The sequence below is a fragment of the Daphnia carinata genome, chromosome 1 (genome assembly GCF_022539665.2).
Source record: "Daphnia carinata strain CSIRO-1 chromosome 1, CSIRO_AGI_Dcar_HiC_V3, whole genome shotgun sequence".
NCBI classification, from domain to species: domain Eukaryota; kingdom Metazoa; phylum Arthropoda; class Branchiopoda; order Diplostraca; family Daphniidae; genus Daphnia; species Daphnia carinata.
Genome location: NC_081331.1, coordinates 4,648,167 through 4,663,314, shown reverse-complemented (window position 1 = coordinate 4,663,314; position 15,148 = coordinate 4,648,167). Strand labels below are relative to the sequence as shown.

The window sequence follows — 15,148 nt, the reverse complement described above, 5'->3', positions numbered from 1 at the left end:
ACGCACCAGCGCGATGCAGCACAAATATTCAATGTATTTCAAAAACGGTTGGCCCAATGAAAAAAGGAACGACATATTTGTGATTCTCATTTAATTTCGAATCAAATTCATATATTTTTATAGCTATATCTATATGTTAAAAAAATCAAAATCAAAATTAAGCCCGACAAAATAAGTCGGGCTTAATTTTGAGTATGCTGAAATTTATGGCAATCCGTTTTACACAAAAAAAAAAAAAAATGTCAGAATAAAAAAAAAATCATACTTTTTTCTTTTTTTCCGACACGTAGCCATCTACCGCTCAGACTCGTTATTACTGGCGTAGGCAATTTCAGTCCATTGGATGCCATTCGCAGTTAGTTCAGTAGCGTGGATGGAGAATAATGCGTGGCTGGAGGAACAATTGAAAAATGGATAAGATAATACAACAAAAGGATGGTAAGTATAAACATTATTATATTGGTTTTCAATTATTAATTATTGTTTATTAGATCAAATTATGAAGCTGCAGGCCCAATTATTGGAACAACACAAAATATTAGATAACAGCAAAGCTAAGGATGGTAAGGCCTAATACGTAATGGTTCTATTTATTTGCTTTTATTCATTTGTGTTTTGTAGCTCAAATTTTGAGTCTACAAGCTCAGCTAGGGGAAAACAACAAATTGGATCGGAACAGTTTCCAAACAGTAAAGGAGGTTTTTCCAAACTCATCCCTAACTGAACATGAGGATGAATTGGCAGTAGGCGAACACAGTCAGGTACCTAAACTTTTCAAATAAGAATTCAAAATAAGTATAGAATTTTAAAAAACAATTATTTATTGTTTAGTTATTCAGTCCACCACCTGACAGTGTGTTAAAGTTAAATTCTGTTAGTGCTGCACTAAAAGAATTGTTAGTAATAAGCCCATGCAGTGAAGGAACTGAACAATTGTGGGACCGTATTTGGGCCGAAAATGGGTGTGGTACAAAAACCCAGAAATGGCACAAGTTCAACATGAAACGTGGATTAGGTACTTTTCGGTTTTTTGTCTATCGAAAAAGTATTTTTAATGCTATTATTTTGCATTCACAGAATTTTAGCAGGGGATCAAGTCAAGTCTGGAAGTGTTACAGGATGGAAGAGTCAGCCTACAGTTGAAAAAAACACTGAGAGTGAATTACCATTAAGGTATGAGGTAAAGTAAGAGGGTATGCACATTGTCTAATGAGAAGTACCATCTTGTGTGAATGAATCCTGTATAACAGCAATCCTTTATAGTTCTGTCACAGCTAGAAGCCTCAAATAATTCTACTTCCCTTGCTAAAGAACAACTTGTCCTTTACGCTCAGTGTTGGTGAAGCTGGGTACTTAAATGGCCCTAAAGATGTTTCACTTCACTGGCATTGCAGCGATGAACATCATACATGGACTCTTTAGGTATGAAAGGAATTTTCTTGAAAATTTTTTGAATTTATGATGAAGCTTTTCTCCTCCTTTTTGCCAACCATGTCTAATCTACAAAAAAAATATTTATCCAATAGGAAAGGATTTTCAGCATACTGGGAATACAACTATCAACAATGCAACATTCTAGGGGTTTTATTTTATCATTCAAGAGCCTTATACAATGATTTTCATCTGCAATTTGTATGGCCTTTCCCAAGCTTCTGCCAGAAGTTGAATCTATGAGTCATGTAAGTCACATGAGCAACAATTGAGATGCTTAATGGTGTTGTTTTTCTTTTCTCAGCATAGGTTAATAGTAACATTGGATCTGAAAAGATTCTTGGTTGGGGCATGACACTGAATAAATTGTAATGATTGAATGGATGACATGACATTTCTATACTTCATTCGGATTCCCGAGACGGTATTTTATATTTAAAAAATTGAAGTGCATATCTGGGCTCCCTTCCTTTCCGTAGCCCCGTTTCCCCTTGACTCGTAATAAGCCCGTAGGGGGTCATGCCCCTACTGTACGGTATATATAAAAACAACATATACCGAGGTTTGGAGGGCTCTGGCCGGAAAGGGGACGTGGATGTCCGCTTAGTCCGATGATGTGTTCACGGAGGGCTCTGTGGCTACCCACAAATCCGAACTAAAGGTTAATCGCTCCTGTAAAAATGTTCCAAATCTTCAGCTCTTCTTCCGGCTTCTCTTAGCCAATCACCGGGTAATCTCCCCGGTGGGTCAACAAGGCAGTGTCTCCCCCTGCCTGGGTTGACGGCAACTTTTGAAAGGGCTATTGTGCCTTTTTAAAGTTGCAAAAATAATTGTAATGTGCAGAGAATTGTCAATAAATTTTTTTTTATAAAATATTTTTTCCAAAATTTGTCTCTTTCATTGTCTGTGTTCGCTTTGTTCACATTACATTTACCAATTTTTTTTTTTTATTTAGCTTGCTCAATTCATCTTTATTGTTTTTGCCACCGTTGTATCGTTTATCTTTAAGTATTCAATTATTATTTATTACACTTTTTGAATTCGGATAAGGAACAACGTGTAATACCTGGATATTTTCTGAAGTAATTTTGTATTTATATATTGTTTTACTTGCATGGGAATCGATCCCCAGACATTCAGCGTGCAACGCCGATGCTCTAACATTCAGCCACGAGATATATTTAAATTTTTATTATCGCATATCATATGTTATCGTCTAGGATGTTTATGCAGTCTTTCACAACTATATGTTTATCTTTCTATTGCTTTCGTAAGGTACATAGCTCTGTGGTAGAGCATTCAGCTGTGATAACTGTTACCCTGGGTTCAAACCTTACTAGATGTATAAAGATCTACATCTAAATGGAGAAAAGAATATTGCAGTGATGCATTTCAATTTTATTCAAAGTGTAAATGCAAGTCCGCAAGTGACTAGAAAAAAGCCAACTTGACATCATATGATTCATGGCTCATTGGTAGAACATCGGCGCGGTATGCCGAACATCCAGGGTTCGATTCCTGGATAATAATTGAATGCCAACAGATAAACGATAAACCAATGGAAACAATGTTTACCAACAAAGGTGGCATAAACATTATATGTGAATTGAGCAAGCTAACAAAAAAAAGTTGATTGTTAAAGTTTATTAATGTAATGTGTGAACACAGACAATGAAAGAAACAAGTTTTGCAAAAAATATTTTATAAAAAAAAATTTATTGACAATTCTCTGCACATTACAATTATTTTTGCAACTTTAAAAAGGCACAATAGCCCTTTCAAAAGTTGCCGTCAACCCAGGCAGGGGGAGACACTGCCTTGTTGACCCACCGGGGAGATTACCCGGTGATTGGCTAAGAGAAGCCGGAAGAAGAGCTGAAGATTTGGAACATTTTTACAGGAGCGATTAACCTTTAGTTCGGATTTGTGGGTAGCCACAGAGCCCTCCGTGAACACATCATCGGACTAAGCGGACATCCACGTCCCCTTTCCGGCCAGAGCCCTCCAAACCTCGGTATATGTTGTTTTTATATATACCGTACAGTAGGGGCATGACCCCCTACGGGCTTATTACGAGTCAAGGGGAAACGGGGCTACGGAAAGGAAGGGAGCCCAGATATGCACTTCAATTTTTTAAATATAAAATACCGTCTCGGGAATCCGAATGAAGTATAGAAATGTCATATCATCCATTCAATCATTACAATTTATTCAGTGTCATGCCCCAACCAAGAATCTTTTCAGATCCAATGTTACTATTAACCTATGCTGAGAAAAGAAAAACAACACCATTAAGCATCTCAATTGTTGCTCATGTGACTTACATGACTCATAGATTCAACTTCTGGCAGAAGCTTGGGAAAGGCCATACAAATTGCAGATGAAAATCATTGTATAAGGCTCTTGAATGATAAAATAAAACCCCTAGAATGTTGCATTGTTGATAGTTGTATTCCCAGTATGCTGAAAATCCTTTCCTATTGGATAAATATTTTTTTTGTAGATTAGACATGGTTGGCAAAAAGGAGGAGAAAAGCTTCATCATAAATTCAAAAAATTTTCAAGAAAATTCCTTTCATACCTAAAGAGTCCATGTATGATGTTCATCGCTGCAATGCCAGTGAAGTGAAACATCTTTAGGGCCATTTAAGTACCCAGCTTCACCAACACTGAGCGTAAAGGACAAGTTGTTCTTTAGCAAGGGAAGTAGAATTATTTGAGGCTTCTAGCTGTGACAGAACTATAAAGGATTGCTGTTATACAGGATTCATTCACACAAGATGGTACTTCTCATTAGACAATGTGCATACCCTCTTACTTTACCTCATACCTTAATGGTAATTCACTCTCAGTGTTTTTTTCAACTGTAGGCTGACTCTTCCATCCTGTAACACTTCCAGACTTGACTTGATCCCCTGCTAAAATTCTGTGAATGCAAAATAATAGCATTAAAAATACTTTTTCGATAGACAAAAAACCGAAAAGTACCTAATCCACGTTTCATGTTGAACTTGTGCCATTTCTGGGTTTTTGTACCACACCCATTTTCGGCCCAAATACGGTCCCACAATTGTTCAGTTCCTTCACTGCATGGGCTTATTACTAACAATTCTTTTAGTGCAGCACTAACAGAATTTAACTTTAACACACTGTCAGGTGGTGGACTGAATAACTAAACAATAAATAATTGTTTTTTAAAATTCTATACTTATTTTGAATTCTTATTTGAAAAGTTTAGGTACCTGACTGTGTTCGCCTACTGCCAATTCATCCTCATGTTCAGTTAGGGATGAGTTTGGAAAAACCTCCTTTACTGTTTGGAAACTGTTCCGATCCAATTTGTTGTTTTCCCCTAGCTGAGCTTGTAGACTCAAAATTTGAGCTACAAAACACAAATGAATAAAAGCAAATAAATAGAACCATTACGTATTAGGCCTTACCATCCTTAGCTTTGCTGTTATCTAATATTTTGTGTTGTTTCAATAATTGGGCCTGCAGCTTCATAATTTGATCTAATAAACAATAATTAATAATTGAAAACCAATATAATAATGTTTATACTTACCATCCTTTTGTTGTATTATCTTATCCATTTTTCAATTGTTCCTCCAACCACGCGTTATTCTCCATCCACGCTACTGTCTAAACTAACTGCGAATGGCATCCAATGGACTGAAATTGCCTACGCCAGTAATAACGAGTCTGAGCGGTAGATGGCTACGTGTCGGAAAAAAAGAAAAAAGTGTGATTTTTTTTTTTTTTTGGCGAAATTTTTTTTTTTTTTTGTGTAAAACGGATTGCCATAAAAATCGGCAAAAAATAAAAACTGTTAGAATCCGATAAAAATTACAACAGAACAAGCAAAATTAAACGCTGATTTCGAAAACGTGGTTTATATTTGGGTCAAATCAATCGTTTTTGAATTATACTGAATATTAAACGCAATGCTCGAGCGGTGGTACGACCAGCGTCAGCGCGCCAATACGCACCAGCGCCAGCGCGATGCAGCACAAATATTCAATCTATTTCAAAAACGGTTGGCCCAAGGAAAAAAGGAACGACATATTTGTGATTCTCATTTAATTTCGAATCAAATTCATATATTTTTATAGCTATATTTAGATGTTAAAAAAAATCAAAATCAAAATTAAGCCCGACAAAATAAGTCGGGCTTTGTTATTATGGTGTGAGATCTGTGGAAACTGTCCGTGAAGGCACATACACCTCCAGTTTTATACTGTATGTTTGTAACTTCCATAATGGTGCAATGCGTGATTTAGGAATACAGACATTTTTTATTTATAACTTGCCAATTACATTGGGCGACGACAATGCGAACATTTAAGGAAACCGTATGGCACAGATAGTTAAGAAATTTAAATTTAAACCGGGTATAGTTGCTTCATTACACTTATGTGTAATCGGGCACGGCGATTAAGCGACGCGTTTTGTTCAGAAAATGAAGAATGAGGGTCATTTGGTCATAATTATTCCGAAAAGGAATAAGGTCATTGAATTGTGGTAGGTTATCGCACTCTACTAGTTGTGGAACCAGTTTCCACCATCGCATATTTCTTGACCTTTTAACTATTCGCCTTAATATCGACTGATTCTTTTCTAAGAAAACGTTTGCACTCGACTCGGAACTTACCGTCACAATCAATCAAGGATTACCCCGATGTTATTGGCTAAACTAAAGGAACTAGAAGTACAATTGCATCTTTGCCCTGTTTTTATCCGAATCGTTGGTTCCCAGTTTGTCTGATGTCGGTAGATGGACTTTGATTCACACAGGATGTGAACAGTTCTTCTTCCATCCGTAGCGTGAGATGTCACGACTATAGCTTCAAGCTAAAAAAAATACTGACCATGAGGCGGGAGGATACGAATACTCAATCTGAGCATAGGCTTGCACAGCTGTACATAAAAGGGTTAGGTTAACGCTTAAACGAACCACTTTAAGTGCCTAATGTTGTATAAGAGCTGAAAAATGCTAATCATATTGAGCCGCAAACTTTCATCGACAGTATGAACGTTTAAAAGCAAAAATCACATTTTTAGGGTCACATTTGACATTTAACTCACCGGTGTTTTGTTATAATACACTGATCCAACCACACACGACATGCAATATTTAAAGAAAGAAGACATATCGTATTAATATGTACATGTTGTCAATAAGAAAAATAAGGTCATCGAAGGGGGCTGACTTTCTTCCACCAAAAACAGTTTCGTGTGCATGTAGAAAGACACGTAACTGTTTAAATGGAAGTATAGGTACATCAGTGTGGATTTTTCTCATGACAAATGGAATGGCTGTCGTGATAATTTCACGCGTTTTGCAGGTATCTAGATAATGCCTTCGTATTGTTCTTTTACAATGACGTTTTAGATATTGCCCTGAGAGGCTTGGTAGTCATATCAGCTAAAGTCGTCGCCTCGTCACTATCGTAATGGGGTCGAGTGTCTAAATGCTCCGATTCTTCGCTTTCGCTAACGATCTGCGGGAAAATAAACATATCGTCACCGTTCAAAATTCTAACTGCGACCTGGTGTGCTATATTAAGGAGCTCATCCCTTGTTTACCTTCTCCAGTCGATTTGCAATGGTGATTTGCTTTGAACAGGCAATGCGTGTCGGACCAATGACACTGTTGGTGCTAACTGATTGATTGATAGGGCCAGTAATAGACGTTGATCGCGAGTCGCAGCTGTTGGACGAATTGTTAGGGTTGCTATTGTAGCACGCGATGAACGGCGGTGTAAGGGAGCGGAGTCTGTAGTCACGGCGATCGCCACCCGTTGACGTGATCTGAATTGAATGAAACGACGTCCGCCAGCCGCGTGTCGTATTTGTCCTGCATCCATTCAAATGAAGAATCCTAATAGAGTTGTCTTTCATGCTTTGCTGTCCTTTTCCATCAACGCAATCAATTTCAAGTTAGACGGAATTACCTGGAATTGTTGGTGATACTGTACTGCGACCAAGGCGAGTCCAAGTTATGATTCTGCCGGAATCGTTTCCACCGGCGGGACAGTTCTCCGCGGACCTCGCCGTTCATTAAACAGTAAAGAAGGGCAACCAAGAATCCCTGGGTAAATCGATTTCAATTAAGGATTGCTGATACCAGTGACTAGACCCTTTTGAATACTTGAAAAGAAGCGAAAAGTTGATCGGAAACGAGGAGTGCCACTTCCACAGCTTCCCCAAGTCCGTCGTCTGCCCCGTGCATAATACAATAGACGGTGTAGTGAACCCCGAAAAGAGGGACCAACACCAAGGTGGATTTTGCCCATTTTCTGTTGGAAAGATGGAATCAAATCAGTTCGTGAACCATTGATTTTGGTTTGGTAATGTAACTGTGTGTATACGTCCTAACGATATTGGACGACGGACATTTGCTTTCCATGCAGGTCATTCATGGAGAAGTTCAGTGCCGACGCTGGAACATCACGACGTAAATGTGTTCATGTTTTGTTTCGTTTGCTTCTTTTTCTTTTCTTTTACTTTAGTGCGAATAAAAAGTAGTGCGTAGCGCATGCAGTGTTTGTGTGAGCGTGAGAGCCAGGCAAGAAAGTGAGAGTACCTTTTTCTTTAATGATAAAAGCTTACCTGTACCTGTACTTGCGTGTCTCAGCTGATACGGATGACCTTAACTTGGACAGGAGCACCCACGTGATGTGCAGGAAGAACATCAAATTGATCTTTGAGCGGAAAATTGAAAACGAAATCAATTTCGATTACATTAAAGGCGCTTGAAAGCGGCGCAGATTCGCCTCGTGTACTATTTACCAAAATAGAAGCTGTTATAGGTCCCCGGATGAGAAGCCAAAATATGATTTTGTTCTCGTTCGTCGTCCAGCAGAGTAGATTTTCAAACAGGACTCGCATTACCACCCACGAAGAGACGAATATCAATGGTAAACCTGTCCACCAAACACAGACGACTGATAATCCGACCAAAATGGCGAATTTGCATTATCACGACCGCGCCTCATCTAAGCTCGGACATAATTTTCATTGGGAATGTCATACCCCAACCGAGGATAATGTAAATGGTGATGGCACTAGAGTCGGTAAACAGTGCCAGGAAGATTAGATTGTGCAAGTAGAGTCCTTCCATCAGGATCCAGGAATAATTTGCCATGATGAAGTACTGCCAGAAGCTCGTTACTAGCTTGCATTGCCACTAAGAGCGAAGATAAATCATATTCAAGTATTGAATGAAAACGCAATCTACGAAATTATCGCAAACGTTTAAGAAAAGCAAAAGAAAAAGATACTAACGCCGCCCGTGCCGGGGTACTGGTGCAGGAGATCGTCCACATTCGTATCAGCGAGGGATTCATCTGTCGACAAGGCAAAACTATCTAGTCCATCGACAAAGAGATTATCTCTGAGCAGTGCCATAAACGCTCGCATGATGAAAGAGATGAACAGATGCATGTGTAGCGTATTGCGCGGACAATATAATTTCCTGCCATTCGTCAAATCATCAAGGTTAGAAACAGATTTGGTCGTTGGACACGAGATGTACAAAAATGCGATTACTTGAATGATGCTAAAATAAAAAGGGCGATGAGTAAGGTGCCGAGAGAGACTCCATAACCGACTTGTGATATCCTTCTGATAATTGGCAGCCAGGTCTAAACGATTTATTTAAGGTTTGTTTTTGCGTAAAATCAATCGTTTTTGAAATACACCGAATATTTAACACAGTCGCTAGCGCGCCATTACGCACCAGTGTTAGCGCGATGCAACTCGTGTAAGTATTAGGTGTATTTCAAAAACGGTTGACCTAACGAATAAAAGAACGACATATTTATGATTTTAATTTAATTTTGAAACAAAATCATGTATTTTTATAGCTATCTCTAGATGTTTTAAAAAAATGAAAAAGTCGGGCTTATTCTGTCATGCCTATTTTGTCGGGCTTAATTTTTCTCCCGTTTTTTCCGATTTTTAAAAAATCTACAAGCCCAATGTAAAAATTAACTTAACTTTTGTGATTCTCGTTCAATTTCGAATGGGAATCATGTATTTTAAATCAAATCTAAATTTTGGTCAAAAATGAAAAAGTGAGAAGGCCATCCCACATTTGTCAAAATCCGCAAAAACTCTTAGAATCAGATAAAAATCACACAGAAGAAGCAAAATTAAACTATGATTTCGATAAAGTATTGATTCAAGGCACAAGCAGAAGGTATGATATCGTAAAAAACCTATGAATATAATAGCAATATACTTCGAATAGCGTGGTGTTGAAAGGGGAATGTCTAGACAGGCCACACGATGAATAATTCGACCAAGTTCTGTTCTCCTGTAGATTGAAGTACCACGTTCCATCTTCCATGCAATGTCGAGTCGCGAAAGCCTGTTGGAGTGTTATATGCTGAATTATCATTCATGCGGCTAAGTTTAGATTTATTGGCTGTATAGAAACAGTCGAAATAGGCAATGCGCTTAGGCGGGCGGATTCCGGATTTTACCCATCTCATTCATTAGTGTCTTCCAGCGATTGAGCTTAACGAAGAGTAGGAACCGACAGACAACGAAAAACTTTGAACCTCCAAACTTCTATAGGCAAACTAAATTCTTCTGCTTTTCCATAAAAAACAATAACTTGGAAACCGCTAAATGTGGTGGGTTTCCTAGCTTTTCATTCCGCATCGCGTTTGTTTACGAGAACCATTTCAAACGGTAGCCGAGGAGTTTTCGGCTGACGCACGTCATCCGTAAACAACCGGGTTTTTTTTACCCTTGCCCCTCCTCCCCGTCCCTTATTTCGTTAAGAGGAATGATGGACGAGACTTTGTACGTGTACGCAAGTCGACACGAGAGTGCTTTCGAGATGCCCATTGTGACACTAGACAACAAGTCAGCGGAAAAGAAAACGAAGAAAGCTTTCACAGAAAAAAACGCTGGGATGCTAAATGAGATAGGGCGTGAGCCAAAAAAACCTCGGCATGTCCGTTGCTTAGGTCTTTACCAAGCACGAACGCCCCCGTCGACACACGGAAAGAGGAAATGGGCTCCATCGTCGGGAGTCAGTGCGTATACAATAAATAGTAGGCCCCGCCGTAGTGCAGAACAATAGGAAAGGTCCAGCATTGACCAGTAGCCGTCAGTTAAGAAGGAGATTGGATGTCAGATCTGACAAGATAAAAATAATATAAGACTCACCAGGACGTCAAACCCGTCGACATACTCCGGACAGCTGAGGTGGCTCGTAACGTTGGCTGGCGTTGGTGGCCAACATAAAAGGCCGTCCCATACGCGTGGACATTCCTCTCCTGCAAATGGAAATGTCAATAAGCAAAAATGAGAAGAATTAAAAAAAAGAAAGAACCAGCTGATTCTTATTGTTCAATTTTATCAGTGGGTCATGTGCAATAACATCCACGGTTCCGCAATGAAATACAAATTCCTGGCACAAGAATCAATTGATATTACATGTGACTGTCATAGTGACGTCAACCGCAATCGATCGATCGAAACTCTTTCCATGCCTATGCAGCTGTGGTTGCTACAGACATCTAATCAGTTGATTAGATGTCATGTCTGGACGAATATTCTTTTATTGCCATCTGTTATCTGACACAGTTCCCCTTCGTCAATCAGTAGCGCAAATCAGTAGCTACCTGCCACGATTTAGACAATACAGATGAAACACTAGACTTTCCTTTTCTTGCACAGACTACTCAATCAAACGGACATCGTCTTCCGCTTAGATGTCTGAGTGATATGTACAGGATTGATTTTTTTTAAGTTTAAATTTGTTAGTTAACAGTGCGGTACACGTTATTTGAATGATCAACAATGGCATTCGCTGATTTATCAAGTTCCTTTACCTTTGGGTTGAGGATCTGTTAACGACGTCTCCAAGCAGCCGATTTCCAAACGGTCGAGAAGAGTTCGCAATTCATGCATAGCTGCCCTTCCGGTCTCCGTTCGCCTGTGTAATTCTGGATTGATAATAGAGCCAATAAAAATAGAAAAAAGCGAATGAATACATGTAATTGCATTTGTTAGCTTGTCGTAAGAGAGCCTATAATATCGAGAGTATCTATAACAACTTTATTGGAACACCAAAATATATAGTTGGTTAAACATGTAATTCGTAGCGTTGTGGCTTAATGTAATCATAATAATAAATGGACTTTTATTTTATTGACTGGTAGTTTGAAAATTCAGTTCAGGGAAACGGAAGAAACGAAGGACAGAATATCAGATTTTTTTTTCACGACCGTGACAGAACTCATTTTTTTTTTCTCTCCGCTGAATTCTATGAATAAGCTATGTATTTTGATTGGTTTGTGCTGAAATCGGTTATGGTCTCATCGTTATCTGTGGTTCTTGGGTCGTATAACGAAGCAAATGGGTAGGAATCGATTTTGGCTTCGTTGGTTTTTTTACGTCGTTCTGAACGCTAAGTATCACCAGCCGACGACCATGAGAGAAAATGGTGTAACATTTCCCCTTCCAGCTCGCTTGATGAATTTATAATAAAAACCGCGAAATACGTTCCAGCGGCCAGAGTGACAAATCGAGTTCCTGTCAGCATCTAATTATTCCCAGCTGACATCATTTGGAATAAAAATGCAGCGCAAATCAATTCCCACGCAGCGCTAAATCCATGAACTTTTATCAATAGAGGGTGCGCGTAATGAAGCTTTCAGTAACTCGCCTTGGTTTGAATTATCTTCCACCTAAACGAATGCTAAGCCGGATAACCTGGAAGCAATAACTTCTAAACTTCTACCGGCAACTCCCACGAAGAGTCTCTTCTTTAGAGAACAATAAGGTAATGAAGCAAAAACGAAGTCAAGTCTTATGATGGAATAGCTACGGTATTGCATCGCATTCTTGCTTGTAATGCCAGTCTTCTTCCTCCCTTCCTCGATAGGAAAAAAAAAACGAATGATCGACGTTAGATTGAATGTAAGAGTTGTCTGTTTACCGCTCTGTTCGCGACACGTAGCACGGATGGAAAATCTGAGCGTCCGTGCAACGACGCTGTAAGTCTCATGATTCCTTCAATTGCGAAAGGATGACGGTGCACAATAGACCTTAGAAATCCTAACCAAACCAGTTCTTTATAAATCTGTAGGTACACGTTCATCGACAGGATCGAGAGGCTTCTTCTTTTTTCACGCTGATGGATCAACGACTCGCCATATGCTTGTCCCAATGGGAAGAAAGGGATATACTCATTGGTGTGAGGGGATTTGATATTGTCAGTTTCTTCGATTTCCCCAACGTCAAGAATTACACATCCCGTTTGGTTTTCTTTTTTTGTCGAAAATTCGATCGGTTCTCCGGTTGCGTCCCGCTGTCAACAGAAACTCTCGGGTGCAAACAACCGACTGTGCTGCCTGCCAGGGTGAAAAAGGAAATATTGCAAAGAAAACCTGGTCTGTCCAAAGTTCTTATTCCTGTTAGTTTGAAGAGGCGAATCTATTAGGCAAACACGAGTGCGTCGGCGACGTGCCTTCGAGTCCACACCATCCGGACTTGGGAACTGTAAAGAAACGTGGCCACTCTATACGGAACAGCTAAGTGTACAGGACTTACATTTCTTTTCATTCTCTCACGCTATATCTACTGGAGTAGTGGAAATTGCTCTTCGTGCGAAATGGAGAGCCAATATTCCAAGAGACCTAAGATCTGGCCAAGGCCGCTTGTAGAGTTCTTGAAAAAAATATTGAGTATAGAAGTAGAACAAATACGAACGTCTCCCGAGTGACGCTTTTAAAAGAAAATTTATGTACGTCTTCATTATTCCATTCGCCCCCCCCCCTTCACCACAAGCTCCTCCACCATTCCGATCACACACAGTGTTCCAGACAATAAAAGCAGCCATGCGTGTTTCGCAACAATCCTCTTTTGTATTTAGCGATCCGCTTTTAAGTCCGTCTCACAGCGTTTCGCGTTAGGTTCTTTCCATTGTGTTGGCAACAGACGACTACGGTCCTTAGTTCTCTTTTTTTTCGGCAAAGAAAATTGCATTTACAGATTTCCTTGCTCCTCCTCTCATTATTTTCATGTTTATGTTGGAAAAAAGACTCGATGAAGGAAGAATTTCTTCCTGCGTGTAGCTTTTGCCCGAAGGCTCACAGTCCCGTAAAAAAGGGAAATCTACAAACACAGTTATGTATTGTTTAATGAGCTAATTTGACTCGCTGAATGGGAATTTTTTCCTACCAAGAGCAAAGAGTGAAAAGTTTCATTTCCCTTCATTTCAGTACGCATTCAATATTTCAGTAACTCTTGTTTCGCAAAAGTTGTTGCAAACTATTTCATGTAATGAAAATTGCTATTTGTGTGCGCCAAACTTTACACAAAAATTAAGACAAAATCCATAGCACAGAACACATAGCACCGCTTCATAAGCGTTCCCCGTCAATCAAATACCGAAAAGTGTTCAGGGGACTGCGCATGTGGCATCGAACGGAATACGCTGTAAAGTCGTCAAGGAAATACGAGAAGCAATCAGCGGGTGTTGAAATAACTTAACAACGAAGAAAGTCACAGCTCTCGAGAGACGCGAGAATGATAGAAACGTCAGCAACGTTCACGATTCAAATGAATAGACTCATCTGGAGGCGAAGATTGCAGTTCAAAGTAAATCGCTTTGCAAACATCGCATCATCTCGGTATTGGTGTGCGCTGGAAATAATATGCCTCTTCACATCGTTAATCTTTCTCTTATATGACTTCCTCGGCTTAAGGCAGCATATATTCTAAGGCAAAAGAAAACTCCGATGAGTAATGTAATGACAAATGGTTTGTTTTGGTGCAATCAGCGAAATGTTGCCGGGCTTGAAGTCCGAATTGCGGCTACGCAACGACAGGGTGGGTTATTTTAGCAGCACATGTGATCGACGTTACATACTAGCTTACCGGAACTTGACGCAGACTTGGCAAACTACTCTTCACGAAAAATTATCGTTTGAAAAACAAACAAAAAATGAATGAGAAAGATATGGCCAGGACGGGAGGATGTGAAAAGCCAAATAAACAAATAACCAAAGAGCCCCCGTTTGGCCGGTGATGAAGAGTGAAAACATTTCTTCTGAAATATTGCAGTGCACGCGAAGAAAGCCAAAATAAACAGACATTGGAGCCGTGCTCATCATCGTCATCCTATAAATATACATTTGCCTACCTTAATGGCTACAAAATTCGCCAATAAAGTCGAGGGGATTGTCTCGTAGTACAACTGCGAAAACGATGAGCCAGAGGTTTAAAACGACAGATAACTCGTTTGGAAGAAAAGATAACAAAAAGCTGAGAGTAGTCTTGAGATGAGGGATGGCTAAAGGTGGCCGTTGAAAGCAACTTGAGAGAGCCACTTGTTGATAAGAAGCCGACGACGGCCAAAGACGATGGGCAAATGACAACACAATCCCAATGCGGCCTTGTCTTAAGCTTCACTGCGTGTACTCCACCCTTGCTCTCTCTCTCTCAAGGGAAAGAGAGACAGCCAGACAAGAAAAAAAAATAAAATCAAGCAGAGAAACGGAAATGCCAAATAGGCAGTGCCTGGCCGCTAACAGATGGACGGGCAGAGAGAATGAACCGCGACAGACACTGAGCAATACAGCGCTTGATGATGCTGACCAGACGCTGGCTCTTCAAGTCTTCTTCTAGATTTCTATCCCGTCTGTAGATCGACTTGTATAGTCTGACTGGAACCGAGTCTGCTGCGCGGGCA

The 15,148-nt window shown here is 39.8% G+C and overlaps 2 protein-coding genes and 1 long non-coding RNA gene across 5 annotated transcripts; 1 reads left to right on the top strand and 2 right to left on the bottom strand.

The window, feature by feature from the left end:
* The first annotated feature begins 496 nt into the window (after positions 1-496).
* LOC130691884 (uncharacterized) lies at positions 497-1,815 on the top strand. The gene is made up of 5 exons (XM_057514913.2): positions 497-563; positions 622-761; positions 832-1,015; positions 1,078-1,422; positions 1,527-1,815. Exons 1-4 carry the CDS (start codon positions 500-502, stop codon positions 1,083-1,085), a joined length of 396 nt encoding a protein of 131 aa, XP_057370896.2. The 5' UTR covers positions 497-499; the 3' UTR covers positions 1,086-1,422; positions 1,527-1,815.
* Positions 1,816-3,619: 1,804 nt separating this feature from the next.
* Positions 3,620-4,811, bottom strand: LOC130691882 (uncharacterized). Its single transcript, XR_009421468.1, has 4 exons — positions 4,674-4,811; positions 4,420-4,603; positions 4,013-4,357; positions 3,620-3,908 (listed from the first exon to the last, which is right to left on the bottom strand). It is a non-coding gene; the product is annotated as an uncharacterized LOC130691882 (long non-coding RNA).
* A 721-nt stretch (positions 4,812-5,532) lies between these two features.
* LOC130691836 (secretin receptor-like) lies at positions 5,533-15,148 on the bottom strand. Of its 3 annotated transcripts, none has more exons than XM_057514832.2 (13): positions 14,600-15,148; positions 11,283-11,396; positions 10,615-10,724; positions 9,677-9,805; positions 8,983-9,077; positions 8,719-8,908; positions 8,467-8,620; positions 8,224-8,357; positions 8,044-8,135; positions 7,583-7,730; positions 7,386-7,522; positions 7,018-7,312; positions 5,533-6,932 (listed from the first exon to the last, which is right to left on the bottom strand). In XM_057514832.2, exons 2-13 carry the CDS (start codon positions 11,359-11,361, stop codon positions 6,807-6,809), a joined length of 1,689 nt encoding a protein of 562 aa, XP_057370815.1. In that variant the 5' UTR covers positions 11,362-11,396; positions 14,600-15,148; the 3' UTR covers positions 5,533-6,806. The 3 variants fall into 3 exon arrangements, with proteins under 3 accessions (XP_057370815.1, XP_057370816.1, XP_057370817.1); XM_057514833.2 differs by having other exon boundaries at positions 8,050-8,135; XM_057514834.2 differs by having other exon boundaries at positions 7,018-7,288; positions 14,600-15,147.